This window comes from Grammomys surdaster, unplaced genomic scaffold, assembly GCF_004785775.1.
Source record: "Grammomys surdaster isolate TR1022 unplaced genomic scaffold, NIH_TR_1.0 126185, whole genome shotgun sequence".
NCBI classification, from domain to species: Eukaryota; Metazoa; Chordata; class Mammalia; order Rodentia; family Muridae; genus Grammomys; species Grammomys surdaster.
In genome coordinates, this window is record NW_021620991.1 from 1,302,026 (window position 1) to 1,328,926 (window position 26,901).

The window sequence follows — 26,901 nt, forward strand, 5'->3', positions numbered from 1 at the left end:
TCCTGAGGGTGATTTGAACTGTGCAGACATAGCCCAAGAGGTTTCAGTGGAGAAGAATTTCAGTATGTGACCTAGGGACTGTTTTTGCGGTATTTTGGTGAGGAATGTGGCTGCTTTTTGCCTTGGTCTGAAGAGTCTGCCTGAGGCTAAGGTGAAGAGACTCAGATGAATTGCATTGACAAAGGAAGTCTCAGAAATGCCCATCATAGACTTTGTTCTCTGGTTAGGTCTCATGAAGAACATTTTAAGCAAGCATAGCAAGCTGAGAAAGGAAAAATATAAAATATATGGTCGAGTATTAAAGGGGCACCAGGAAGTGAAATGGAGCTGAATCTTGTGTTCAAGAATATTAAATTGAATTAAGGGAGTGGTGACCTTGGAGCAAGATCCCACTCAGTTAAATTTAGATCCAGACTTGGTAATACAATCTTTTAATCCCAGGAGGCAATCTCTGAGTTCAAGGCCAGCCTGGAACAGAACTGGTGAAGAAAAGTTTAAATCCAGGCATGCCTGGTGATACACACCTTTAATCCAGCATTCAGGAGACGGAGCCACCCAGATCTCTGAGTTCAAGGTCAATCTACAGAACAAGATGTAGGACAGCCAAGTTTAGGCAGTGAAGAAATTGGAAATCGAAAGCTGGTGATAGTGTAATAGAACAAGGGGACCATGTTCCAGGCCCAGCAAGCAGCAGAACTCGGCAGCTTTGGCCATGTGGCTCTGGCTTTAGAGTCAAGAATAGAAGGAACTACTAAGACAATTGATACTGGTTAGTCAGGCAGTAGTGACGCATGCCTTTAATCCTAGCACTTGGGAGGCAGAGGCAGGTGGATTTCTGAGTTTGAGGCCAGCCTGGTCTTCAGAGTGAGTTCCAGGATAGCCAGGGCTACACAGAGAAACCCTGTCTCAAAAAAAAGAAAAGAAAAGAAAAGAAAGAACCATCCAGGTGGTACTGGTTTTGAAGGCATGAAGGGGTCATGAAGAGCAGCGGAGGCTCGGCACTGTGAGAGGCCATGGAAGGCCATTGGTGAAGGTGCAGCCTCAGTTTCGGTTGATGGACCAGGACTGAAGGGGTCATGTAAAGAAGTTAAGGCCTGGCACTATGAAGAGAGCCTATGAAAGACTATTGGTGAGACCTAATTTCAGCAGAAGACCCCAGTGTATTGGAGATGCCAGTACCATGGGATGATCACCAAGAACAGCAGCAGCAGTGGAGTGGAGTCACCAGAGCCTAGAGTGCTGCAGAGGACAGAGCTGGAGGAGCCCAGAAGATCATGTACAGATTCCAGACATTAGAACAAGAAGCTGTAATGTTGAAGTTGCCTTGGAGACCCCAAGATATTAGAGATGCCAGAGCCATGGGACATGTGCTGAAGTAAGCTGCTAACAGGGAGTGGAACCAGCTCAGGAGAAAGAAGTTTGTTGCAGTCAACAAAGATGAAAAAGGAGTTGGAGATCTGAGAACCACTTTGACAGCAGACATGGAGATGCAGAGTTTGGACTTTGCCCAGCTGGTTTCCTGTCTTGCTTTGGGGATTACAGTTAAGTGATTGGATGAATCTCAGAAGAGACTTTGAACCTTGGACTTTTAACATTGTTGGAACTGCTATAGACTATGGAGCTTTGGAAGCTGGACTAAATGTACTTTTTTATTATGCTCTGGCTATGTATGGCCCCCATAGACTCATGTATTTGAGTAAGCCCTATGGGGGCCAGAGAGTGGAATGTGATGGTTTGTATATGCTTAGACCAGGGAGTGGCACTATTAGAAAGTGTGGCCCTGTTGTAGTAGGTGTGTCATTGTGGGTGTGAGCTTTAAGACCCTCCTCCTAGCTGCCTGGAAGTCAGTATTCCACTAGCAGCCTTCAGATGAAGATGGAGAACTCTCAGCTCTACCTGCACCATGCCTGCCTGGATGCTGCCATGCTCCCACCTTGATGATAATGGACTGAACCTCTGAACCTCTAAGCCAGCCCCAATTAAATGTTATCCTTATAAGAGTCGCCTTGGTCATGGTGTCTGCTCACAGCACTAAAACCCTAAGACACCTCCCTTCAGAAAAGAGCAGGCATCCAAGAGACAACAACCAAACAGACAAAATAAAATTAGACAAGGCACAAGCCCTCACAGTGAAGCTGGACGAGGCAACCCAACAGGAGGAAGAGTCCCAGGAGCAGGCAAAAGAGTCAGAGACACACCTGGCTCTCACAGTTAGAAGTCCCCCAGAAACACCAAGCTGAAAGCCACAACACATATACAGGGGGCCTGGTGCAGACTCCTGCAGGCCCTGTGCTTGCTGCTTCAGTCTCTGTGAGCCCATGTGAGCCTTGCTTAGCCGACTCAGTGGGCCCTGTTCTTTTGGTGTTCCCCTGCAGTCTTCATCCCCCTCTCTCACAGGATTCCTAAGCTCTGAGGAAGGGAGGGAGGGACCCTATGGAGACCTCTGATCTCTCGGTATAATGTCTGGCCGTGGGTCTGTGCATCCACTCCCGTCTGCTGCTGGAGGAAGCCTCTCTGGTGACGATGGGACAAAGCACTGATGTGCAGTTCTGGCCTTTTCAACATCCTCATCCTGCTCACCCTTCCCGAGCCCCCATTTCCGTTTGTTAGATGGTCCAATGCTGTCCCCCTTTGGCTTTCTTCACTACGCTTTAGATTGCTTTTTTCATTTCCTTAGATTCCTGGACAGAGCTGGGTACAGCTCGGCAGCAGAGCCTTTTAGCATGCATAGGGCCCTGGGCTCAGACACAGGTACATCTGCACATACACCTGGACTCAGACATGTATGCACACACACACAAACCTGGACTCAGATGCACAAGCATGCAAACACACACACCTGGCCTCAGACATGTGTGCGTATACACACACCCGGGCTCAGACACACATGCATGCAAACACACACCTAGGCTCAGACACACGCACCTGCGCACAGCCGAGGTTATATACGCTAGCCGAATATTCATGGTAGATGCCTCAAACGCATCACCCACTCTTCCATCATCTTCCTTTGTCCCAGCTTTCTTTTCTCTGAGGAGCACCGCAGCACCCGGCATCCGAGTTGTAAACCTCACGAATTGCTAAGAGTCTCCATTTGACCAGCCTTTCACAAATGTTGAGTACTGTGCTGACAAGCTCCTGGCTGACTGTGGCTCCACCTGGCCCTCAAAGGGCTGCTTTACAGCTTCCTGTAAGGTAGAGGGCCATCCCCATCTCACACCCCAGCCCACACCCCAGGCTGGGGCTGCTTTGATCACTACTGAGTCACTGATGGTCAACAGGTTTCTTCACTTCAGGTAGCTAGAATCAGGTGTCTCCCATCTACACAAATACTGGCCCCAGTCTGGGCCACAGGCATCTCTATTGGCTGCCCAGCCCGGGTGGTGCCATTAATGGGCAATGACCAAAATCTATGAAGGATGGAAGACTGGCATCAACCTCCTTCTCCCCAACCAGGAACCTTGAGAGCAAAGAAGTCCCCAGGACAGGCCATATGCATGGTCCAGTGTCATCTCACCTTGCAGGTATGAGTTCTGTGCAGGCTCTGACAGTGCCCTTCATGAGGGTAAAAGGAAGTAAATATAGCTCACTGCCTTCCCCCAGTTATGGGTCTTAGAGCTACAGGATAGGACAAGGTAGGGACTAGGAGTTAGATCCCTGGCAGACAGACAGACAGACAGGGATAGGCATAGAGAGAGAGAATCTCTGGCTTCTTCCTTGCCCTCCTGACCTGAGGCAAAGCCCTGGCAGCTAGAGATAAAGGCATGCAAGGTTTTTCCTAAAGAGAGAAAGGTGACCCTAATTCCAGCCTAGTAACACCCTTAAACAATAGTCCTCCAGGAGAAGGCTAGACTTCAGCATCTGAGCACCCCCCCCCGTTTTTGTTTTTGCTTTTGTTTTTTTTGCAGGGGGGTCTTTCTCTGTATGTGCCTTGGTATATGCATTTCTGTCCCTCTGGTCTGTTTTGCGGGGGTCCTTTCTCTGTGCTGACCCTGCATTTCTGTCAGGCATGGTGCTGCATACCTTTAGTCCTAGCACTTCCAAGTCACATCTCTATGAGTTTGAGCCAGCTTGGTATACATAATTCCAGACCAGCCTGGGCTACACAGAGAGACCCTGCAGCTAGAAAAAAAAGAGGGGTGGACAGGGTGTTTTTCATCTGTTGATTCTGCCTGCAGAGTCTCCGTTCCCCCCCCACCCCCGATGTTAACTGTTTTGTGTTTGAGATTCTCTCTTGCTCCCCCAACTCCCCTACCCCCCTACCCCCAGTCTTTTAACTCTTCAGGAGTCAGACACTAAGGGGGCCATGATGACATCATGCCAAGATCTTGCTGGGAAGTGAGGGTGGGCTTGGTGGGTGCAATACCACATAATGGCCTCAAGAGGTCAGCAACGAGCCGCCGCTTTTCCCAGGAGCCGTCTATCAGCGCAACAGCTGGGCCCCAGGCCTTGGTCCACAGGTCACTCTGAGCTCCTCTCCTCCTTCCAATGTGACTGACGCCCACTTGGGCCTGGCCTTGTGGCCAACTAGTGCCCTGCCCAGATGTTATCGCACCGGAAAGAGCAGAGGATGACATAACCAAACCACCCAACTTCAAGGCTGAGAGCATAGGAAGACCAGGGTACGAGCTAGGTGTCAGTGCCAGTGGGGCACACTCCCCCACACTGTTGGCCAAGAAAGTGCCAACCCAGAGTCTCCGGCATCACCTCAATCAGAGATGCTACACTGCATGGAGAACTGTGTGTGAGTGCCGTGGTGTGAGGTCACAGGTCTTTCCCGGAAAACAGATGACAGAGGTGGGTCAGGATGGGGACTCGTACTGGCTGTGTCTCAGGACCTCGGGTACACCCAGGTCACCAGACATTCACTGTGTCCCTGTCACGCACAGCCTAGTGAACCAGGCAGATCTGGTCTCCACGGACAAGCTTCTCATCATTCTCTCTTCTTGCAGCGTGGTTGAGGTTCTGCTCTGATGGCCATGGTCTGAGGTGTCCTGGGGATATCAAACCATCTGAATCCAACGTTGGCAGCTGTCATGATGTCTGCCTGTAACCCCAGCTCTCGGGAACCTCGGACAGCCTGGGGAAGGTGAGTCTGGACTGACCATACCCTGCAGATGCAGGAATGGTCAGGGCCGGGTCAGTCCAGTTCTGACCATCCTGCCTCTAAGAGGACCCCGCTCTGGGATGGGAGCTGGACACTCCCAGCCTCTGCCTCCTGCCTTAGGCTGGCCCCTGGACAAGTTCCCTCCGTTTCTTGGCCTGACTCTTCCCTTCTCCACTCCTCTCTCCCTTGATCTGAGCCACACTTGGGATCTCAGGTTTGATGGCACTTTGGAGGGCAATGGTGAAGATCTCATCCTTTTCCACACGAGGAGCCTGACCCCTAAAGCCCACATGGGGGTTGTTGTTACCCCCTCATTCTTGAGGACAGCTACATAGATTTGGCAGCTGTTTTCCTGAGTGCAGGAGAACCACGGCCAGATCTGCGTGGCCAGCAGAATTTCCAGCCGTCAGAGTTCTCTGTAAAATGGGGTGGTGGTGGATAGGTTATACCACGAAAGGTGTTCTGGGAGATCCTGGCCAGGGCTGCCCAGAAGCAGCCAGCTGCAAAGAATGCAGAGGGTGGGGCCTTCTGTCAACAAACAGGTTCCCGCAGGCCCGGGATTTCTCAGAAGGCTTCCTGGAGGAGGCGGCGGAGCTGGGAGAGAGGCGCAGGAAGGAATCGGGCGTAGGAGCGGGCGGGAGGGCAGACAGTACTCTAAGGCGGACTACGGCCCGAACCACCAGACTGGTCACGTGAACGCAGGCGGACCCAGGTAGAGAGGTGACGCAGCGGGCTCGGCCAGGTGCGGCAGCGGCGGTGCAGCAGGTGCCCAGGGAGTGACCCGCCCTCCGGCCGCGCAGCCGCCGGCGGAGCCCACCTGGCCCGGGCTCCGCCCGCTCGCCCGCCTCGCAGGAAGTAGAGAGGGCGGGACCGGCCGGCCCCGGGACGCGGGGACCCAGCGGCACTGCAGGCTGCACCCGCCCGGCCACCCCTCAACCACGCGCACAGGTGAGCCCGGGGACAGGAGAGTCAGCCGAGGGGAAGATCACCTGGGGCGCCCGGAGCACCTCTGCTCCACTCCCCTCGCCGCTCCAGCCCCTCCCGACCTCCGTCTCGCCCCGCCCTCTCGCTGGGGTTGCAAGCGGGGATCTGGAGCCTAGCTGCCCTGAGCCACAGTCCAAGGGACACTTTACAGCGGACCTGGTTAGACACTAGATCGCAGAGACTCCTGGGAAGTCCCGGGGGGCGTGGAAGTGACTCTTGGATAGCTAGAAAGACGATCTGTTTAGATAGGCTCCAAGAATGAGTGGCCTGACCCCTCGTGCCCTTTCCCCACCTTGGTGGCTTTGGTGTCTAGTCCTCTAGCCAGGCTCTCCAGTGCCTTCCAGTGGGAGGGGGCTGCCCCGGAAAGCAGCAGGTGCGACTTACAGACTGGACGGTGGTGGGCACCTGTCCCCAACCCCCTACCTTGGTCCCCATATCTGTAAATCATGAGCAGAGATCTATTTTGAGGTTGAGCGAGAAAGATGAACCTGGTCATGGGCCCGGTCCCAGGGGCCGGGATCTGAGTTGGTAGCCGCCAAGATGAGATCTCAGCGGCCTCCACATCACGCCTGGAGCCCAGACAGGAGCTGGTAGCTAAGTGGATGCTTGAGTGCGTTTTTCACTTGAGTGACCAGCTCCAAGGTCTCAGGTGCCCTGTGGGACCGTTCTGACTGTATGCCGGTATGCATGCCCTGATAGCACTGGCTTCCTACCTGGGTGTATGAGCACCCGGCTTGAGAAAGTTGATGTTTGTGAATTCAGGCAAGCCGCTTCAGCCTCCGGGCCTGGGGCCTCAGGATCTCCGTTTATCCATCAGAGTTCATTGATTGAATAAACTCTGTGTTCCCCTCTGGGGACATGCTTCTATCTGCCCATGGTCCAGAGAGAACCTCTGACCATGAGCTCATAGCACGGTCTGGTAGAGGGAAGGGTCTCAGGGCTTCTTTGAAGAAGTAAGGACTTAGCCAGAGAACGAGATGGACAGAGCTAGGTAGAGACTCTCTGCCACCACCTTCTCCAAGCACCTAAAGCCAGAGCCTCCTGGATTGTTTGTTTGTTTTTTTTTAAGATGAATGTGTGTATGTATGTATGTATGTATGTTTGTATGTTTGTATGTTTGTATGTATGTGTGTGTGCACCACAGACATGCCTAGTGCCCATGGAAGTCTTAAGAGGTCATTGGATTCCCCTGGGGTTATGATGAGTTACAGATAGTTATGAGCTAGCATGTGGGTGCTGGGATTTGAACCCAGGCACACTGCAAGAGCAGCTGGTGCTCTTTTCTGTCGAGCCATCTCTCCAGCCCAGTAGCAAGAAACTTGTTAGGGTTAGAGTTAGGTTTATTCCAGGAGGTGTCACACTTCACCCCATGTAAGGAAGCCGGGTCCTGAGGTGAGGCAGCTGCTTGAAGTTCCTATCTCTGCAGACAGACACTCTCTGGTGTGCTGCCTGGAAGATGGTAGCTTGCGTTTCTGTTTGACTACCTGGTCTGGAGGTTTGATTTTGGTTTTGGTTTCGGTTTCCAGATCCATCCTGCCATTGCCTGAGTTCACTCACTCTCAGTGACACCCTGCTTAGGTGACTGCCCCTCTGTAGCATCCTGAGTCCAGAATCCTGTCATCTGCATCCAGTTCCTGGTTTGAGGACAACCATCTAGGTCAAGATAGGGCCTCAGAGCTTGGCTCCTCCCCTGTGCTCTCACCGGCTGGGGCTTGACCCAGGCAGGTCACATTCCCTCTGTCCCAGCTTCTCACTGCCTGCTAGAGAAGAAGTTTGGAGAGAGGTTGAAGTCATAGCCCGCTAGAGGGTACCTTCTGTAGGCCCGTATTTCATCTGGTTAACTGGACAGTGGAGGCCTGGCCCCAGGTCTCCCGTCAGGTCAAGACTCTGCTGCCTCAACCTATGCTTCTTTAGGGAAGCCTGCCCTGTGCTTGGGCTTCTTCTGCTTACGGAAGGTGAAGGAAGTGATAGGTGGGTGTCTTGGGCTAAGACTGAGTGCACAAGGTATGTGAAGAGAGGCTAGCTGTGATCCGGTTTTCCCCACCTCAGCTCTGGGAACGTCTGTTCCAGTTGGCTGTTACAGGCTGCTTTGTGCTCTGCTGTTCCTGGCATCCTGGCCTCCGGCCTCAAAATACTGGTGGGTGTGATCAACAATGTCTTAAGTGTTACAAGTTGTCTCCAGGTGGGCAAAACTGCTCTCAGGTGAGATCCTCTGAGCTCAGCGCTTGTCCCCGCCCCCAACACACACCTGACAAATGGAGCAAGCTGACATGGGTTACAAGCAAATTGTGACTCCAAGTCTCCTGCTCAGCCAGTCAGGATACCCCAAGCACAAGGCCACCATTGTGGGTTGGCTGAGGCTGATCCCACCAGGTAAAGATGGCCTAGCCTCAGGGCTGGTGATGGAGGGCCTCCAACAGGGCTTAAAGTCTCAGATTCAGGGTGGTTTGGGTTCCTATGACCAGGTGTAACTAGCTGCAACAGGCTCAGGCTAGGAAGAAATCAGGTTTAGGGGACTAGAAGGCAGCATCGGTACCTACAAGGTTGGTGGGAAGCTGGTCTGCCTGAAAGGGAAGGAGGGCAGAGGACCAGGTGCAAAGAGACAGCACCCACCTATCCAGGACCATGCCCACAGTGGTCCCCTGAGATGTCTGTCAAGATCTCACTGGCTCTAATGGTATCCTGCCCCAGGATTCTGTGACCCATGATTTGTTCCCACGGAGGGCTATTTAGTGTGGCAAAGAGAGCATGGGCTGTAGGTTTTAAGGCCTCAATCATGGGGCCATTTCCAGCCCACCCTGAGCAGAAACAGCTAAGAGTCACCTTCACTATGGCATGTAGGTCTGCTGAGTGGCTCTGACCCAATTTCTGCTCATTTTAATCAGAACCTCTGGGTAAGTTGGTTCTCACAGAGCACCAGGGCCTCTTCAGTGAGACACAAAGTGGGCCCAGGACAGAGAAAGCGCCAGCATCAGTTTGGGAATTGAACCCCGGTGTTTGTAGGGGTACTTGGAAGATATTGTCCCTGCATCCCAAAACCTCAGACTTAGGGAGACAGTGTCCAGACACCCAGTTAGAGCTCTGCAGAAGGTGTCTTTGGAGGTGCTTCCATGCTCCCTGTCCCATGAGCCTGGGGTGCCTAGGATACAGAGAAGACATATCCCTGGCCCATAAGGAGCCTGCAAGGCCTAATGTCTGGCTATTGGTGGGTAGCCATGACTGATATTTCCCTGGAGCCCACTAGGAGAATCTGAGGCCCCTGTGTGTCAGTGTCTTGGTGAACCAAGAGTGAGAAGCCAGCCAGTCTGGAGGAAAGGAAAGGTACCAAGAGGGTACCAAGTGGCCTTAACAGCAGCGAGAAGAGAAGAGAGGGAAGTTATCCCCAATGGGAAAGCTAAACCTTCCCAGCCACCAGCCTAAGGAGGAGGAGAGAAAGACCTGTTCTGACTGTCAGAAATCTACCCCTGCCAGGCTTAGTGGCACACACCTCTACTCCCAGCACTCAGGAGGGAGAGGCAGGGAGATCTCTGAGTTTGAGGGCCTGCCTGGTCTATGTATACAGACCAGCCACGGATGCACAGTGAGACCTTATCTCAAAAGGGTTTGTTTTGTTTTGTTTTGTTTTAAATCTAGAGCTGGAGAGATGGCTCAATTGTTAAGATCACTCGTTCGTACAAAAGGACCTGGGTTTGCACAGTGGCTCAATCGTCTTTAACTCCAGTTTCAGCGGATCTTATCCCCCTTCTGACCTTTGCAGGCACTTAGCATGCATGTGATGTGCGTACAAGCATACATACACACACACATGCCTGCAAACATACCTAAAATAAGTAAATGTTTAAAAAAATGATTTAAAGACATTAAAGCCTGCCCCTAACTCCTTCCTGAGACAATACCTGAGGTTTGTTTTAGAGGGCAACCCTGGTGGTCGGAGGATAGCCAAAGCCAAGCCCATCCACCCAACCCTGAAGTGTCTCCTACACAAAGGAGCCAGACTCTGAAGGAGCATGGAACTGCAAAACTGGATGGCTGGGAGCGGAAATTAACAAGGGAGCTGGCTGTAGAAATCGTAGGAATGATTAACAACCAGGCCAGCCTCATGCCCCCTGAGCATGGAGCCCTGCAGCTATGCCATGTACGGCTGGGCAGCCCAGCCCCCTCTAGACAGCAGCAATCAGAAGAGCTGCCTGGGCAGCTTCAGGCATTTCCAGCATGTGTCCAGCAGGCATTTCAATGCTGTTTGACAGGACAGGTACCCGGAAGTCATCAGCCCTGCTCTCTGGGGTCCCAGGCAGGCTGTTTGCCCTGCCTGTGGGTGTGGTGCCAGCCTGGAAAGAAAAGCCACTCCCAGGAATGGCTCACCCGACAGGTTCCTTTTGGGCACCTTCTGGGCCTGCAATGGACTTTGCCCTCTGCTGGGCAAGGCCACGTCCTGCCAGGGGCCATGCTATCCTGCGAGCCTGATCTTAGGGAATGATGGATGTTTGCTGGTAGGAGAGGAGGCAAAGTAACGATACCGGGCCCTTCTGTATGGTCTGTTCGTTCTGGTTGAAATGATCCCTGTGTAAACAGATCGGTGAGAAGTCCATTCTAGGCCATCAGAAGACAGCTAAACTAACCTCTCCAGGCTTCGGTAAACCAGACAAATTAATTAAGGGCGTGGGACCCCACACCACACATGTGTTACAGATGCCAACTCCCGGGGGAGGCCTTGTGTGACTGAGACTGCTATCATCATCAGCCACGATTTGGAATGTCCTTAGGAATGCACCCTCCCTTTGGGGTACTAGGCCCCAGCCTGCCCCTCCCCGGGGCCAGCTAGGCTCAGATACACTCAACTTCTTGGGATAATTTTAGCTAAGAGCTAAATGCTAGAAGAACCTGGGGCTTCCAGGAGTGAGCTGGGACACAACTGGCTTCCTGGGTGCTTGCACTTGGTCTAGCAGGTGTGATTCAATATGAGCAGCGTGGCCGGTCCCGCTCTGTCCCCTTCAAGGAGGGACTGCTGGGCAGTCTTGGCACCGTTCTGGGGTCTGAAATGTAGGGTAAGATGGAACTGTGTGACCTGCCTGGAGCTCCAGGAGGGTATAAGCTTCCTGAAGGCCAGAGAGTCACCAGTTCCTGAGGCCCTGAACGCATGCAAACAGCCCTGGTCCCCACCCCGACTCAGGTAACCCTAAGGGGAACTGTTGCTTCCCATCTAGTTCAGTCCATCTGTCAGGCAGGGCAGGTAGATACCACACCATGAGAGCTGATCCTGGGGACAGTCCCCAGGGCAAATGACAAGGGGGTCATTGGGACCCAGTGTAGGCAAGTGGCATGGGTTCCTTTTACCAAGACACTTATCAATTGGGTTTTGATGAGATGGTCTCACTGTGTATGTGACCCAGGCTAGCCTCAACCTCAAGAGCCTCCCGCCCCAGCCTCTTCAGTACTGAGGTTTTGTAGGGTGCCTATAGGCTCAAGTCATTTCAATCAGTATAGAACTCTGAGCGTATAAAAGGCTTCCTCTATGTTGGGTCCTTTGTTTTTAGGGGAAAAAAGGCAGGGAGGGGGAATTTCTATTTTTAAAAAGATGTATCTATATTATTTATATGAGTACACTGTCGCTGTCTTCAGACACACCAGAAGAGGGCATCAGATCCCATTACAGATGGTTGTGAGCCACCATGTGGTTGCTGGGAATTGAACTCAGGACCTCTGGAAGAACAGTCAGTGCTCTTAACCGCTGAGCCATCTCTCCAGCCTGGGAATTTTTTTTTTCCCAAAAGAACATTTCCCCCTGGAAACTTCACATTACAGAGTCTCTTGAGTGCTGGCCTGTCTTATCAGTGAAGCGTCGTGCGCCAGAGACACCAGGGATGCTGTTTGGTTCAGAAAAGCCTTGGCGGCTGCTTTCTGACCCCTGGCAGCCAGTCAGGGATGTTTGAATGGACCCTGCAGGTCATTTAGGAACCTGTTAGGATATCCCCAAGTGAGGATGTTGTTCTTACTGGGCCCATTTTGCAGATTTGAAGATTGAAACTGAGAGGTGGCATCTTTAATCATTGAGGATCCCAGGTTTCCAGGCCCCCAACAGGGCAGCTGCTGATAAGTGTGGAGGGCCCCCAGTCACGGAGGTAAGCAATAGCGCCGTGGACAGCCGACCCTCAGCAGATTAGTTAATGACTGGTCCCCACAAGGTGCTTCTTCCAGACCAGCCTTTATGCTGGCTCCTGCAGTATCCAGGCCATAGCTCTGTTCACCTCAGTCTCTGAGTCACAGGCCAGTGGGATTCCCTGCCCAGGAGGGACACCACTTCTTCCCTGTTAGCCAAAGCCCAGCCTTAGACTGTGTTGGACCAAGGGAACTGAAAGTGCTAGTGCTGTAGAAGGAGATAGAATATTCTGGAAACCATTGCTCAGGGCTGCCTGCTATTGATGGGCCAGGGTGGCAGACAGGGGGAAAGTCAGTGCTGAGGGTAAAGGAGTCAGAGATGGGCCTCAGGCACATAAGCTGCTGGGGTGGACGGGTGTAGTGGCTGAGGAATCACATATTGGTGGTGGCTGTCACCGAGGCAGTGAACCCACTCGGCCATGACCCAGGCTGAAGATCTTGCTACTGTCTCACCTGCCAGGGTTCACCTTGGACTCCTAAGACTGGAATTGTGGACCTCAACTTCAGAAAGTACAACTGGGTATTAGAGAGTGTTGTGAGGGGAGGCTTTGTGGCCAGTCTCAGCCCTGTGGAAACTGTGCTTGGCCAGGAGAAGGGGAAGCAGCCAGGCTTTGCTTGAATCCTGGCTCTGCTGCTTCTGAGGTGGACAGCCACTGAGCAGGAAGGCAACGATCAGGTGGAGACTTTCTATTGTCCATCCTGCTTGTTCTTTCTCATGTTGGTCAGGGTCAGGCATCCCCTTAGCAAGAATGCAGAGCCAATCAGGGCCACGGTCACATCCACAGCACCAGCTACAGTCCCAGGAAACCATGATTGTCTCCATAAAAACCATGTACAAAGTGCCCACACATCAATAAGGGGACCAGCCAAGATTCTGGTCTGGTCTATGTAGCTTCTGGGTCCAGCTACAGATCTCCCCTTCTTTGCGCCCTGCCCAGGAAATCAGGGTGGGTCCCTCAGGCTTATTCCAGCCACACACTGTTCTTACCAGACCCTTCATCCCTGCCTGAGACACAGAGCCTCCATCCTCAGGTAAGCCCAGACCCCATAGCTTCCCACCTATGCCATCTCCCAGGAGAGGGTCCTGGTGACCAGCAATAGTAAGCCCTGTTCTCCCTGTCCTTGCCTGGGAGCTGTCAGGCAAGGATGTTAAACCGAATCAGGATTGGGCCCAGGAAGGCTGTGTGCAGAAGGCCTCTCTGAGCCTTTCACCTCTTGCTTGCCTCTCTCTAGGCCTCCGTCCTCTGTCACCAGCATGTCCCAGAGGTATTCTGACAGCTCTCTGGATGAGAAACTCCTGGAGTATCGCTTCCACGCAGAGCTGAGACTCGATGCCAATGGGAACCCCACACCTGGACTCCCCATGGTCCGGAGCTCCTTGAAAGCCAGAGCCAATGCTGCCTTTGAGCCAGATGCCTCAGAACCCCTACCGCCGCCGCCACCACCATCACCAACGCCAGGAGATGAGGAGCATCGACCCATCATCCTCAGCACGCAAAGCCCCGCAGCCCTCAAGATGGGCACACAGCAGCTCATCCCCAAGAGTTTGGCCGTGGCCAGCAAAGCCAAGACCAAGTCCCCAGCCCGCCACCAGAGCTTTGGGGCAGCTGTGCTCAGCAAGGAGGCTGCGAGGCGGAGTCCTCAGCTCCTCTCAGCCCCCAGCTTCTCTTTGGATGACATGGATATGGACACCACCGGGAATCTGAAGCGTAACCTGAGGACGCAGTCCTACAGGGCTGCCATGAAGGGCCTGGGGCCACCCAGTAGCAAGGGGGACTCAGTCCAGCTCGGCCCCAAGCTCCAGGCTCTTGCTGAGGAGGCTGCTCAGCCTCCTGCCCGGTACCCAGCCAAGAATAAGGTAGGGGCCTGCCCTGACAGGAGGATGGGCAGTGTGTCTAGGGGCTCAGGGGCTTCACAGGCAGGGAGCCAGCCGTCCTGCTCGCCGGGGTCAGGTGGGAGAATGTATTTAACAGCCATTCAAGATTGTTGCTTCCGAGGACATAGAGCTAGGAAGCTTCCAGGCCTCTCTGGCAGGAGATTCCCTCAGACTTGCTCAGGGGCACCCCAGGCGCAGAGCTCAGTCAGCTTCCATGAAGGGCCTGAGGTGGGCCTTTGTGGCTTTTTGACCCCTAACAGATTCTTAACACTCCTGAGCCTCAGTTTCCCCATATATAAGTGAAGATGGTCGCCATCCAGCTGTAGCATACTCCAAAGATGAGTAGTACATGCCTTTCGTCGCCTAGAGCTGCACTCAGCATCATGGGAAGATCGTGCTTAGAACTGCATGTAGCACCATGGGAAGAGCATGCTTATAGCTGCATGCAGCATCATGGGAAGAGCATGCTTAGAGCTGTATGCAGCATTGGGAAGAACATGCTTAGAGCTACACACAGCATCATGGGAAGAGCATGTTTAAGGGCTATACGTAGCATCATGGGAAGAGCATGTTTAAGGGCTATACGTAGCATCATGGGAAAAGCATGGGCATCAGAATGATAGCCACCAGCACACAGCATGGTCACCACAAGCTTCTGTGAAAGCCAATAATGGCTAAGGCAAGGCCTCTGCCTATGGTGCCAGCCACTGTCCTTTATCACAGATCCTGTGCCACATCTACCTGAGGTGCCTGGTCCTCAGGAGCGGGATTGGCGGCACCACTGCCTCTTAGAACCAGGCCTGCTAAAGTCTCACTCATCCGTGTCTCAACTCAGTAGTGATTCCATCTTCAGCACCCATCCCTGAGTGTCTGTTGCATGTCCCATGCTGTGGTGCCAACCTGTGGCTGCTCCCATGCTGACAGGCACTGTGAAGGTGTTGAGGGCTGGCAGGTGAATGTGCAGGAGGCGCAAGGATGAGAGGACTCCCTGTGGTCTCAGGGCCAGGAGGGCTTAGGTAGGGACTGGAGAAAGATTTGGAATGGAGGAGATGAGGGGGCTGGGGGTGGGTGAAAAGGAGCTAAGCCAGGCTCAGCTGGGAGTGTCACACACAGAGACACAGAGATACATACATAGAGACACTCATATCACACACAGAGACATACAGATACATACACAGAGATACTCATACAAGAGACACACAGACACATAGACATAACACACATACACACATAGACACAACACACAGAGACACATACACAACACATAGAGCCACACAGACACGTAAACACCACACACACCAAGACAGGCACACACAGATATGTACACACATAGACATAGACACAGCACACACAGAGACACTCATATGGAGAGACACACAGACATATAGGCATAACACATACAGTCACACACACATAGATATAACACAGAGATACGTACACAACACATAGAGACACAGGCACACAAACGTACACACATACAGAGACATACAGACCCATAGACACAACACAAATACAAAACACACAGAGACACAGGCACACACAGACACACACATAGAAACAAACACACAGATACATAATACACATAACCATACATATAGCCACACACGCAGAAACAGAAACACATAGATACATAAACACAACACACACAGAGACATGTATACACACAGAGATACAGGCACGCACACACATACAAGGATACACACGTAAGTGGAGTTTTCAGGCCCTAACTGGTTCTAAGGAACCAGAAGCAACTTTCTTTCCTGGAACCAGTACACCTGTGAAAGCCTTGTGTTCCAGCCAACAGTGGGGATTCCCCAGAGCTCAGTCCTTCCAATCCCCTGCCTCAGTTTCTGGGGCCCCAACCAGTACCAGGGCCAGACTCTAACCAGCAGAAATCTGCCCAGTTTTGTTTTCTCGAGACCCCTGCTCCATCCCACCATGCCCCACTATGCAGGTAATTCCTCTTAACTGGGTTGATCCTCCCCCACCCCCTGCCCCACCTCCGCCCCATGCAGCTTTCCTGTAGCAGGCCCCTGCTCCGGGCTCCAACTTTTACCTCTCTTGGTCTCTACTTTATACAGCTAGTATTTAAGGAGCACCTCTTGAGTCAGCAAAGCCCCCTCCCTCTGGGCAATCTCTTACATCCTCTAGGCTACCACAGCAACAGAAAGGCAGGACCCACACCTCCCTCTCGACTGACTGCTGGGGTTTCTGTTTCTTGTCTGCAGAAAACTCTGGGGCGGAAACGTGCGCACAAGGGCTCTTTCAAAGATGGTAAGTGGTTCCTGGGGAGGCCAAGGGCTGAGCGTGGCCAGGAAGGGCCAACCCAGGGAACCGAGTGGGTCTGAGAAGATAAGACCCCAGTTGTTGGTGGGACTGTTGCAGCTAGTAGAGTTCCCTCGGGTCCCTTTGTGACCCAAGGACAGGACAGACCAGCTCTCCACTATCTTGAGTATTCAGAGACCCAGGTTTGCTTATAGGCATCAGGCCTCCGGAGAGGCAGACACCCATCTTTGTTTTTGGCATGGGATATTCCCAGTCCAAAGAGCCTCCTGGCAACTGCAGCTTGTGAGGAAGTAGTAGCCTGGGTTGTTGAGTCTACCTGGTCCCACTGGGGCTATGAGGCTTAGAGGCTCAGAGGTTCCAAGACACAGCGACTCCAGCAAGAATGTCCCTCCCTCCTGGCTGTGTTAGCTCCAAGCCCCTGCAAAATCTCTGGCAATCTCCCTGTGCGGAGCTTCAGCGCTGTTCCAGTCTCAGGCTGATGGTAGCAGCTGCATGGGCTCAGAAGTGTCCTCAACTGGGTTGGCCCATGCCAGACTAGACTGATGGTTGTTGGCTTTGGGCGGCAACCAGCATACTCAGGCCCCACCTGAGTACCCCGACCTTCCTCTCTTAGACCAGGCACAGCTGGCTGTGCACAGCTCTGGATGGTCTGCTTGGCCCTGATCTTCAGTGCCACATTCTACACTAGGCTGCTACACTCTTCCAGGCAGGCCTTGCACCACTGTAGGACCCAGTGGGCCACAGCGGAGCCTGCATGTTTTTGAGAGCTTTGTGGGGCCCTTGGGAGGGCCACGCCACCCCCAAACCCTCCTACAGACAGGTGGCTCTTCTCTCCCCAGACCCCCAGCTGTACCAGGAGATCCGAGAACGGGGTTTGAACACCAGTCAGGAGTCTGATGATGACATTCTTGATGAGCCCTCGAGCCCAGGGGGAACTCGGAGAGCAGACACCACCATCGTGGTCAAGAGCTATCGGCCTGCCCAGCTCACCTGGAGCCAGCTCCCAGAGGTAAGGAGTTCCACACCCATCCTGAATACACAGGAGGCCCCAGGACTTCTCCCTTCCCACCTTGTGGTGGCCCAGGCCCTTACAAACAGGTTCTAGAGCCATGGGGATACACAATTTGCCCTGTGGGGCTGGCTGGGCTCTACCGGAGTGTCTTCTGTCTATGTAGCAGGAGGCCCTGCTCAGTCTGACCCAAAAGGAGCCCCTTTCCTAGGACCTTCATCTCATTAGGACAGGAAAGGTGACAAAGAAACAGATCTAAGGAGAGCAGCCTCTCTACTCTCCCCTTATTTCCCACATCTGAAAATGGGGTCCTTGTCTAAGCTTTGAAGGCTCAGTCAAAAGCGGGGTCAGGATGGTAGTAGCCCTGGCACACAGTGGCTACGGCATGAGGGACGTGACTGGAGGCACGTGACTCCTGTCCTCTGCAGTTTGTGGGTGTGGTAGGCAAAGGGATGGGACACCCAGCTTTTCCTTCATTTCAGTACAATGGAGCTTCTTGTTTGCTTCCCATGGGGTTGAGGGACCCCCGTGAGAGCGGGACCCCTCCAGCCAAGGGCTACAGCAGGGCAGACTCTGTACCTCACAACTGGAAATGTCCAGAAGTATACATTTATTATGCTACTAGATGCTAGAACCCAGGAGGCTGGGGGGAGGTGAGTCCCTCATCTGGGATGGGGCCCAGCATGCTGTACCCCATAACATTGCCCAATATTTAGAGCCTGACCTACCCAAGCTTGGAAAGCTACAGGGGTCCACACACTGTTGATAGTGCCTCTCACCAGCCTGTAGGTAGGAGAGCACAAATGGATCCAGTTCTCTATCATGCAGAGGCCAGCCATTGTGATGGTTCAGCCTGCCCTGACATGCTCTATAGCCATAGGTGTGAAGGAGCCACTCTAAGGCAGCCTGGGGACCACTAGCCCCAAGGGCATGAAGCATGCAAGTGGTAACAGTCAGTACCTCCCCTGATAAGACTGACTCAGCTGTCCAGGCGGAGTCTGACTCACTATTCCTCGGGACTCCCTGTCCATCTTCCTGACCTGGCCTAGGGCTCTATAGATGGAGTAGCATTGTCTTGGGAGATTTCCATGGGGAGGAAGATAAGCTGGGGACACATAGCTGAAGGCTTCTGATGGTGGTGGCTCTGCCCTGGTTCCTCCCTCCCTCCCTCCTCCAGGCTGCTCTGTCCTCCTGGGCCAGAGGAGGATGGAGGTGGGTACCACTTCATCTGGAGGACCTGTGACTCATAGCTCGTTGGCCCATGTTCTCCTCAGGTGCTGGAGTCAGGTGTCCTGGACACACTGTCAGTGGAAGAACGGAAGAGGCAGGAGGTAAGCACCGGGTGGGGTGTGCCGAGCAGGCAACAGCCCGAGCTGTCCCTAGAGGTGGAGCAGGCCACACAGTGCCCTGGGATATAGAAACAAGAGTGATACTCTCCCTTACCTACCCTACTGGCTACCTCACGGGCCAGGGTCAAAGATGGCTGAGGACTGAGTCCCCTCGCTGCCTTGTAAGTCCTCAAGCAGCATCAGGGAAGGACAAGAGTCCTGGCCAGGGATGAGGGACGTGACTCAGTGGTATAAGGTTTGCCCAGCATGTGTTAGGCCCTGTGTTCACTCTTCCCCAGAAAGCAAAGTCCCGGCTACCTAGACGCAGCTTGAGTTGGTAAGCCAGAGAACACAGGGATATGGGCTTGTAGCCTATGCAGCAGTCATTACAGCCCTCTGAAGGAGCCCCACACCCCAGTCTTCCCTCCCTCCTAAAGCAAGCATATCCGTCATTCTGAGCATCGTCTTCTCGTGCAGGCCATCTTCGAGATCCTTACATCTGAGTTCTCCTATCTGCACAGCCTGAGCATCCTGGTGACTGAGTTCCTCCAGTCCCGGGAGCTGAGGGCCACTATGACCCAGACGGAACACCACCACCTCTTCTCCAACATCTTGGATGTGATGTCTGCCAGTCAGAAGTGAGACTCCCTGCCCTTCCACACCTAGGTCCCCTGGGTCCCCAAAGATGCCACTTTACCCTGCCTCCAAGTGGTCATCTCTGTAGTGATATCAGTGAGCTCTGAGTGGGCCCTGGGTTGCACCTGTGGTGGGAAGCTTGGAGCAGCCATTGGCTTGAGAGAAGGTGTGACAATCCATAAAAGCCCTTGAGGGTTGGCTGTGGGGACACTGTGGTAGTGGGCATCTTAATCTCTCAGGAGAGAGAGAACACTTCTCTTGTATACAACCCTATACTACCAATGGGTATCTCACCTCAGCCCTGGGCAGCAGGAGGGGCCCACAGTATCCTCACCTAGCCAGGTAGCAGCCTCGAGTTGCAGCCCCAGGTCATGTTCTACCCAGCAGTGTCTGGTGGCCAGACTGGGCTCTAGTTCCAGGGCCTAGAATCAGAGCAGGGCCAGGCATGCAGCTGCAGGCTGACGGGGGCGTGTCTGTCGTGTGTGTGTGTGTGTGTGCAAGCACTTCTGTGAATTCGTGTATGAATGCTTTGTACATGTGCATGCCTGTGTATGTATCTTTGCACACTACCAATGGAGCTCTCACCCAGCACTGGGCATAGTGTCATCTTATATGTGTTTGCACACACTTATGTGCATGTGGCCTTACTACTGCTGCAACCCAGGAGACCCCAGGCCTCCCAGTTCCTTTAGCCTTGGCTTCCCTGTTTGTCCAATGAGGCTGGTGCCTAGACCTCAGTGGGGTCAGAAAGAGTAGGTCACTGGATGCTAGCTCACATCCTCCAAACAGGATGCTGGATCCTGCATGTCAGGTCAGCCTGACCCTTGCTGGACCTACTCAGCCTGCTGCTTTGGGGGGGGGGTGCCCTCTCCCTCAGGAAGTTTCAGAGAAATTTAGGCAGGGAATAGGACAGTCACATCCCTGGAGGCTTCCTGTAAGAGATTCAGCAGCTGGATGTGGGAACTACCCACACATTGACTCATTGGAAGGGAAGGGTCCCTGGAAGTGTGTGACCCTCATGCAGATTCCTGCCCCCATTGTGGCCCCTTGATTCCCTGCAGCCTCTGATTGCTCAGGGTGGCCATTGCTTTCCTGGGCTGTGACTCTCTAGCCTCCTCCCCGGCCATCCACGGTGGCCTCCTCTGAGAATTAACGCTATTTTGGGCCAGTAGCAGGAGGCCAGCCCTTCTAGACCTTTCCAGGAAACCCTCAGAATTATGCATTTCAACTGAGTGGCCTAGCTTGCCAACTGTGCGTGGTGGGCCTGTGTCCAGGCAGCCTCAACTTCTGTTCATTTATGAGGCCATGTGCTTCTGAGCCTCTCTACTAGTTAGCTTCCCAAGGGCCACTGGCTCTCAGAGTGCACTTGCTTATTATAGGAAATTGTCAGGTCCTAAGTGTCCATACCCACATCCACATCTGGGAAGGGTCTTCTGAGACAGATGGAGTTCTCCCAGCTGCCTGAGAGGTGGACATAGCTCAGGATCAGCCACTGGCCCCACACGCCAGGCAGCCAAGACCTAGAGAACCCTGGGCCGACCCCTGACATCATCTGCTCACCGTGTTACCAGCCTGCCTGGCTCACTGGAGTCAGGATAGAGGTTTTGCCAGGACCTCTGCCAAGAGCCTGGGCCTTCCAGCTTGTTCCCGTCTGGGCCGGACTCCATGCGTGTGGGCAGTTTGTGAAGCCTTGCAGGGAACTTGGCTGGCAGAATCACCTTAGTTTCAAGACCCAGCCCTAGAGAGAGGTGGCTCTCCCTGTGTCCCTTAAGACCCCAGTGTATCATAGGATCTCTGTCCTTGAGTCCCCATCCAGGGACAGGCATAGGGATGGGTGTTACAAAGGCAATGTGAAGAGCTAATCTGTCACAGGGTCCCCTAAGGGACCCTGCAGGGAAATGTGGCCTAGCCTACATAAGGTTCTGCCTGACCCACTGGGCACTTGCTACGTACAGCCTCCAACAGTGGTCTATATAGCTGAGCGGTGATAGCGCACACCTTTAATCCCAGCACTTGGGAGGCAGAGGCAGGCGGATTTCTGAGTTCGAGGCCAGCCTGGTCTACAGAGTGAGTTCCAGGACAGCCAGGGCTACACAGAGAAACCCTGTCTCGAAAAACAAAAACAAACAAACAAAAAAAGTGGTCTATATGGACGTTTTTGTCCATATACATGTGTCTATGTAGGTGTGTGTACACACCCGCCAAAACCGAGCCTTCACTTCCCCAACCTCGCCTCACTCCGATGCCCCAGGTTCTTTGAAGCCCTGGAGCAGCGGCACAAGGCTCAGGTGTGCGTGGAGGACATCAGCGACATCTTGGAGGACCACGCCGAACATCATTTTCACGCTTACGTTGCCTACTGCTCCAACGAGGTCTACCAGCAGCGCACCCTGCAGAAGCTGTCGTGAGTGGGGCCTCTGCACCCCCAGCCCACCCCACGCACGTCCTGCCCACCCAGCCTCTTCCCAAAGTCAGAGTGACTCAGTGACTCCCGTTGCAGGAACAGCAACGCAGCCTTCCGGGAAGTTCTGAGGGAGATCGAGAAACAGCCTGCGTGTGGGGGCCTGCCCATGATCTCTTTCCTGATCCTCCCCATGCAGAGGGTAACCCGGCTACCGCTGCTGACAGATGTGAGTATCCTATGGGGAGGCTTGGGTGTTGCTGTTGCCATGGCAACCCACCTGGAGCCCCCGCCTCTCAATATTGCCTCTCTGACCTCTTTCCTCATGCTAACAGATCTGTAATTGGGGTAATTACAACACTCTAAGGCGGTGTGATTAATCTTGCTCACTTTGTGGTCACTAACATGATATAGTAGCTTGCAGACACACACTCGGGCATGTACACATACACCCTCGGCCCTGCAGAAATAATTCTTCTGGGTCCTCACACAGCTATTCCCCAGGATGGGAGGTATATGTAGTACCAGATCTCCTTGCCTGGCTTGGCCCCAGAGGACATTTTGTGAGCTGTAGCCATACTGGTGGGCCCCAACAGGACCCTCTCCCACACTTCCAGATTCTGCCCCACGTAGGGCCTATAGAAGGCTCGGGCGCTTCCCAACCACTCTCTCCTCCAGACACTCTGCCTGAAGACGAAAGGCCATCCCGAACGGTATAAAGCCGCCAGCCGAGCCCTGAAGGCCATCAGCAAGGTGAGACAGCTTCTCTGATAGCAGAGACCCCGGGTGAGGTGCGGGTTTGTGGTCCCAAGAGGAAAAGGGACTAGATCCAAGCCAGTGCCACCGGGAGGGGAGGCACCCTGTGGACCAATCCGTGTTAAACTCAACCACCCCGCAGCTGGTGAAGCAGTGTAACGAGGGGGCCCACAAAATGGAGCGTACAGAGCAGATGTACACACTGCACATGCAGCTGGACTTCGGTAAGGTCAAGGTAGGTGCCGTGCCAACCCCACACCTTACTCTGCTGTCCGACTTAGGAATCGCAGGCTAGAGCAAGAGGTCTCGGGTCGGGGTGGAGCAGCTAGGACTGTTGATCTTCTTGGGCCTTGGGTTCCCTGTGTGAAAGGAGGCCCTTGAGCCTCCCTGACTCAAGGGCAAGGAGGTGTTGAGGCTTCTTCGGGACTGTCCCCCACCCCCAGTTTAGGTGGAACATTCCACAAATGCCCAGAAAATGAGGGCTGACCTAGGCTGTCATGTATAGATAGACCACGGTACCTGTGGGACAACTCAGTGGCCATCCCTTAAGGTTCCGTCCTAACAGGGACTGCAAGCTCCATTCAGGGAGGCAGGGAGTCTTCCGCGTCACCTCAACCTCGCTGTGTCCCATCTCCTTCATCCCTAGTCCCTCCCACTCATCTCCGCCTCTCGCTGGCTGCTGAAGCGTGGGGAGCTCTTCCTCTTGGAGGAATCCAGTATCTTTAGGAAAATTGCCAGCCGACCCACATGCTACCTGTTCCTGTTCAATGATGTCCTGGTTGTCACCAAGAAGAAAAGGTAGGCACTGGGCTGAAGGTGTCAGGCTAGAGAGCAGCTGGGGCTTAGGACCAATAGGGAGCGGCCCTGAGTCCCTCTGACCTTGGCATTCAATGCTATACCTCAGTTGATCTGGGGTAAACAGCGGCTCTGTCAGCTCTCCGCTCTCTACAGGCTGAGGTTTCTCTCCTTGGCCACAGAAGCTCTGGAAGTTCTCTCTCCAGGCTCAGGAGACAAGTGTTAGAAGCACTTTTGTGATCAACTGGTCCTGGCATGAAAGGCCCTGATGAGTCTCCTGTGTCCCCACAGTGAGGAAAGCTACCTGGTCCAAGACTACGCGCAACTAAACCACGTACAGGTCAGGAAGCCGGACCCCTCGGAGCTCTCACTGCCAGGAGGCAGCAGCCGCAGCTCCTCCGTGCCCTACCCGTTCGAAGTGAACCTGCTACACAACAGTGAGGGCCGCGAGGAGCGGATATTGCTGTCGTCTGACTCTGCGTAAGACGCGCTGGAAGGGCATGAGTGTGTGCCTTGCGTGCCTGTGTGAGAGAGCGGGAAGCCCGGTGAGGATGGGATGTGCAGAGCTGTTTTCTGAGTGCTTACTAGTCAGTGCCATAAGCAAAACACAAGAAAGAAATGAATTGTTGTACTAGCTAGACATTGGGGAGGAAACATGCACGTGATCGATGGGTGCGCCCTCGTTGCCAAAGTGGCGCTTAGGTAGAAATCCCAAGGCAGGGAGGGAATGAGGCAGCAAATACAGGGGAACAGTGCTCAGGCAGAACATGGCCCTGCAAAGGCCCCGAAGCAGGAGCATCCTGCCATCAGGCACCAACATTGATGCCAGGGGCTGAAGCACAGCAAACCTCAGGACAGTAGGCGAGGTCAGAATAGTCAGTGATCATAGAACAGGTACTGGTACCACACAGGGGCTCATAGACCCCAAGAAAGTATGGAGGGGCCTCATCTATACTCTCTGTGGCCTCCAGGAGTGACCGGGCCCGGTGGATCACAGCACTCACCTACAAGGAGAGACAGTGTCAGGGTATCACCAACAAAGGAGGTGAGCGTGGGTTACAGCCCTCGGGTTGAGCTGGTCTGGACCTCAGGTGACACCACAGCATCGCCAGGGCACCTCACTCAGCTGATGGACCTTGGCCTGCTGTATGTACTGTGACTATGTACAGGTAGCCCAGGTTAACCTTATTGGTGCTTCTTAGGAGGCCTGAGGTCTAAGGAATAGGACAAGGCTGGGCCATCAAAATGTCACCACTTAATGAGGGGAAGTCTATCCGTGGGTGCCAGGTGTCTAGCCTTGTACCCCTGGAAGGCTGGTCTTTATCCAAGGGAAGCTGTCCATCTTGTGCTGGGACAGCTGGTGCCATGTGTCTGTGGGAGGGAGGACTATTGTGGGAGGGAGGATTACTGCGGGAGGGAGGAATACTGTCCTCCTAGGGCAGCAGAGCACTCCTGGTCTAGCTCTCTCCGTTTCCCCCTAGAACTGCCCCAGGTGGAGGTCACCAAGGCATATTTTGCCAAGCAGGCCGATGAGATCACACTGCAACAGGCTGACGTCGTCCTGGTCCTTCAGGAAGAGGACGGTGAGTGTGGGTGGGGCCATCCACAAGTGGGCATCAATCAGACATGGCTGCAGAGTGTACTGGGTGGCGGCAACCAGCACACACTCGGCCTGCCTCGTCCCTCCTAAGAACTTCCTCAAAGGTGGGAGCTGGGGAGCTGGCTCGATTGGCATAAGGACCTGATTTGGGGTATGGTAGCACATAGCTTGTGACATCTCACTGCCAGAGATGCGAAGACATGCAAATCTTAAGGGCCCCTTGATCAGCCAGGCTAGCTCCACAGTGACGAGAGATGGTCTCAAAAGAACAGAGTGGACAGCACCTGAGGAACTGACATTATGACCATGGGTGCGCGCGTGTGTGAACCCACATGCACACTCCACACATACACACCACACTCGGCTTCCCCAAAGGGAAGACCACTGCAGGTACTAGAGTCATGGGAACAAAATGACTTCATCACACAGGCCCTAAGTCAAGCAAATGGATGTCTGCTCCCTGAGTCTTGCAGTTCCCAACCCCCTCAGGAGCCCTTGTGGCCTTGAGCAAGGCCTCAGTGGCTCTCTCTCGAGTCGGGAGGGGTGTGGTCAGTTCCAACAGTCACCAATGCCCTTGAGCCTCAAGACCAGAGGTGGAGACTCAGAGGTGGCCTCCCCTCTCACGTGCCCGTCTGCATTCAGGCTGGCTACATGGTGAGCGTCTTCGGGACGGAGAGACGGGCTGGTTTCCTGAGAGCTTTGCTCACTCCATCACCAGCCGTGTGGCCGTGGAAGGCAACGTGCGCAGGATGGAACGGCTGCGGGTGGAGACGGATGTGTAGCCGGACAGCTCAAAAGCCAAGCTATGGTGGACGCAGTTTCAGCCCAGCCTGCCCGCAAGGAGTGGGAGAGGCTTGTCATGGGACGCAGCTCCGATCCTGGGCTCACGGTTGAGTGCAGAACACGGAACGCGTATAGATTCCGCATGCTTAGACATCTTTGAGGCAAGCTCCAGGAGACCCACGCTGTGGGAGGAGCCTAGCCTGGCCTCACTGGACACCTGAACTACACCGCTAACAGTGATACAGGACTGCTGCCTTCATTGAGGACACCACAAGGCCACCTCCCGGATGTTCCCCTCCATCCCAGGTGGGACAAAAAGGGCCAGCGTTCTGAGAGGACAGTGCTGGTGGGAGGTGACAGCAAGGATATTGTGATTTCAGATCTCAATAACATTAAAGTATTTCTTTTAAATTTTTGTTTTACATGTGAGCCACCTGCCTCAGTGAAACCCAAGGCATATAACAGGTGGGTGGAGACTGGTGTCATGTCTGTCCTTAGTTCTGGCACAAGGCTCTGCTTGTGTGGTCAGGGATGGTAACAGCTGGACCTTGCATGCTCAGCCTGGCCACAGGGTTCTGAGGACTGGGACACAATGAGGACACTCTGGTATAGTGATTTTAGGCCCCGTCTACCTCCTGGCCAGAAAGGCAGCCTCTGCGCTCACTAGGGCTGGACCAGGAGTGAACACGGTTGGTCTGGCTGCTCAGGTCTCTCCAGCAATCCCTTCAGTCTGGCGCTGTAGCCCGTGCCTTTCTCTGCTTGGCTGGCGCTAGATTAGGATGGAACACCCAACATGTACTATAGAATCTGACCTTCCCACCAGGCTCGACCTTGCTACAGAAGTGACAGATACAGATGAATCTCCCCTAGGTGGAAAACACAAGACGGTGATGTCTCTTAGTCCTGGGAAGGGCTGTGCACCAGGACAGCGAGGGCCAGCCCCTCCCCATTGCCCGAGGCAGCCAGAAGGGCCAAGTGCTGGCTCGGCCTGACTTCAGTCCTCAGCAGGACAGGTTCTCATCCACATTTATGAGTGGTTGCTTTGAAAGGAGGGCCAGGCCAGAGTTCAGTGAGAAGGCAAGGCTGGGTTGACTCTGAGGCAGGACCTAGTACTTCCTTCAACCTGGAAGGGGTAAACATCTCCATCTTCCTCACCCCAATGCCGTGTGTGTGTGTGTGACTGG

The 26,901-nt window shown here is 53.8% G+C and overlaps 1 protein-coding gene across 1 annotated transcript; it reads left to right on the plus strand.

Moving 5' to 3' along the window:
• Positions 1 to 4,691: 4,691 nt before the first annotated feature.
• Arhgef16 (Rho guanine nucleotide exchange factor 16) lies at positions 4,692 to 26,139 on the plus strand. The gene is made up of 17 exons (XM_028757913.1): positions 4,692 to 4,797; positions 4,953 to 5,089; positions 12,101 to 12,210; positions 13,481 to 14,105; positions 16,352 to 16,397; positions 17,249 to 17,418; positions 18,693 to 18,749; positions 19,224 to 19,384; positions 21,634 to 21,786; positions 21,883 to 22,012; positions 22,462 to 22,536; positions 22,682 to 22,774; positions 23,186 to 23,337; positions 23,626 to 23,814; positions 24,306 to 24,379; positions 24,816 to 24,917; positions 25,577 to 26,139. The coding sequence occupies exons 4-17, from the start codon at positions 13,503 to 13,505 to the stop codon at positions 25,714 to 25,716; spliced, it is 2,145 nt and encodes a 714-aa protein (XP_028613746.1). The 5' UTR covers positions 4,692 to 4,797; positions 4,953 to 5,089; positions 12,101 to 12,210; positions 13,481 to 13,502; the 3' UTR covers positions 25,717 to 26,139.
• The last annotated feature ends 762 nt before the right edge of the window (positions 26,140 to 26,901 follow it).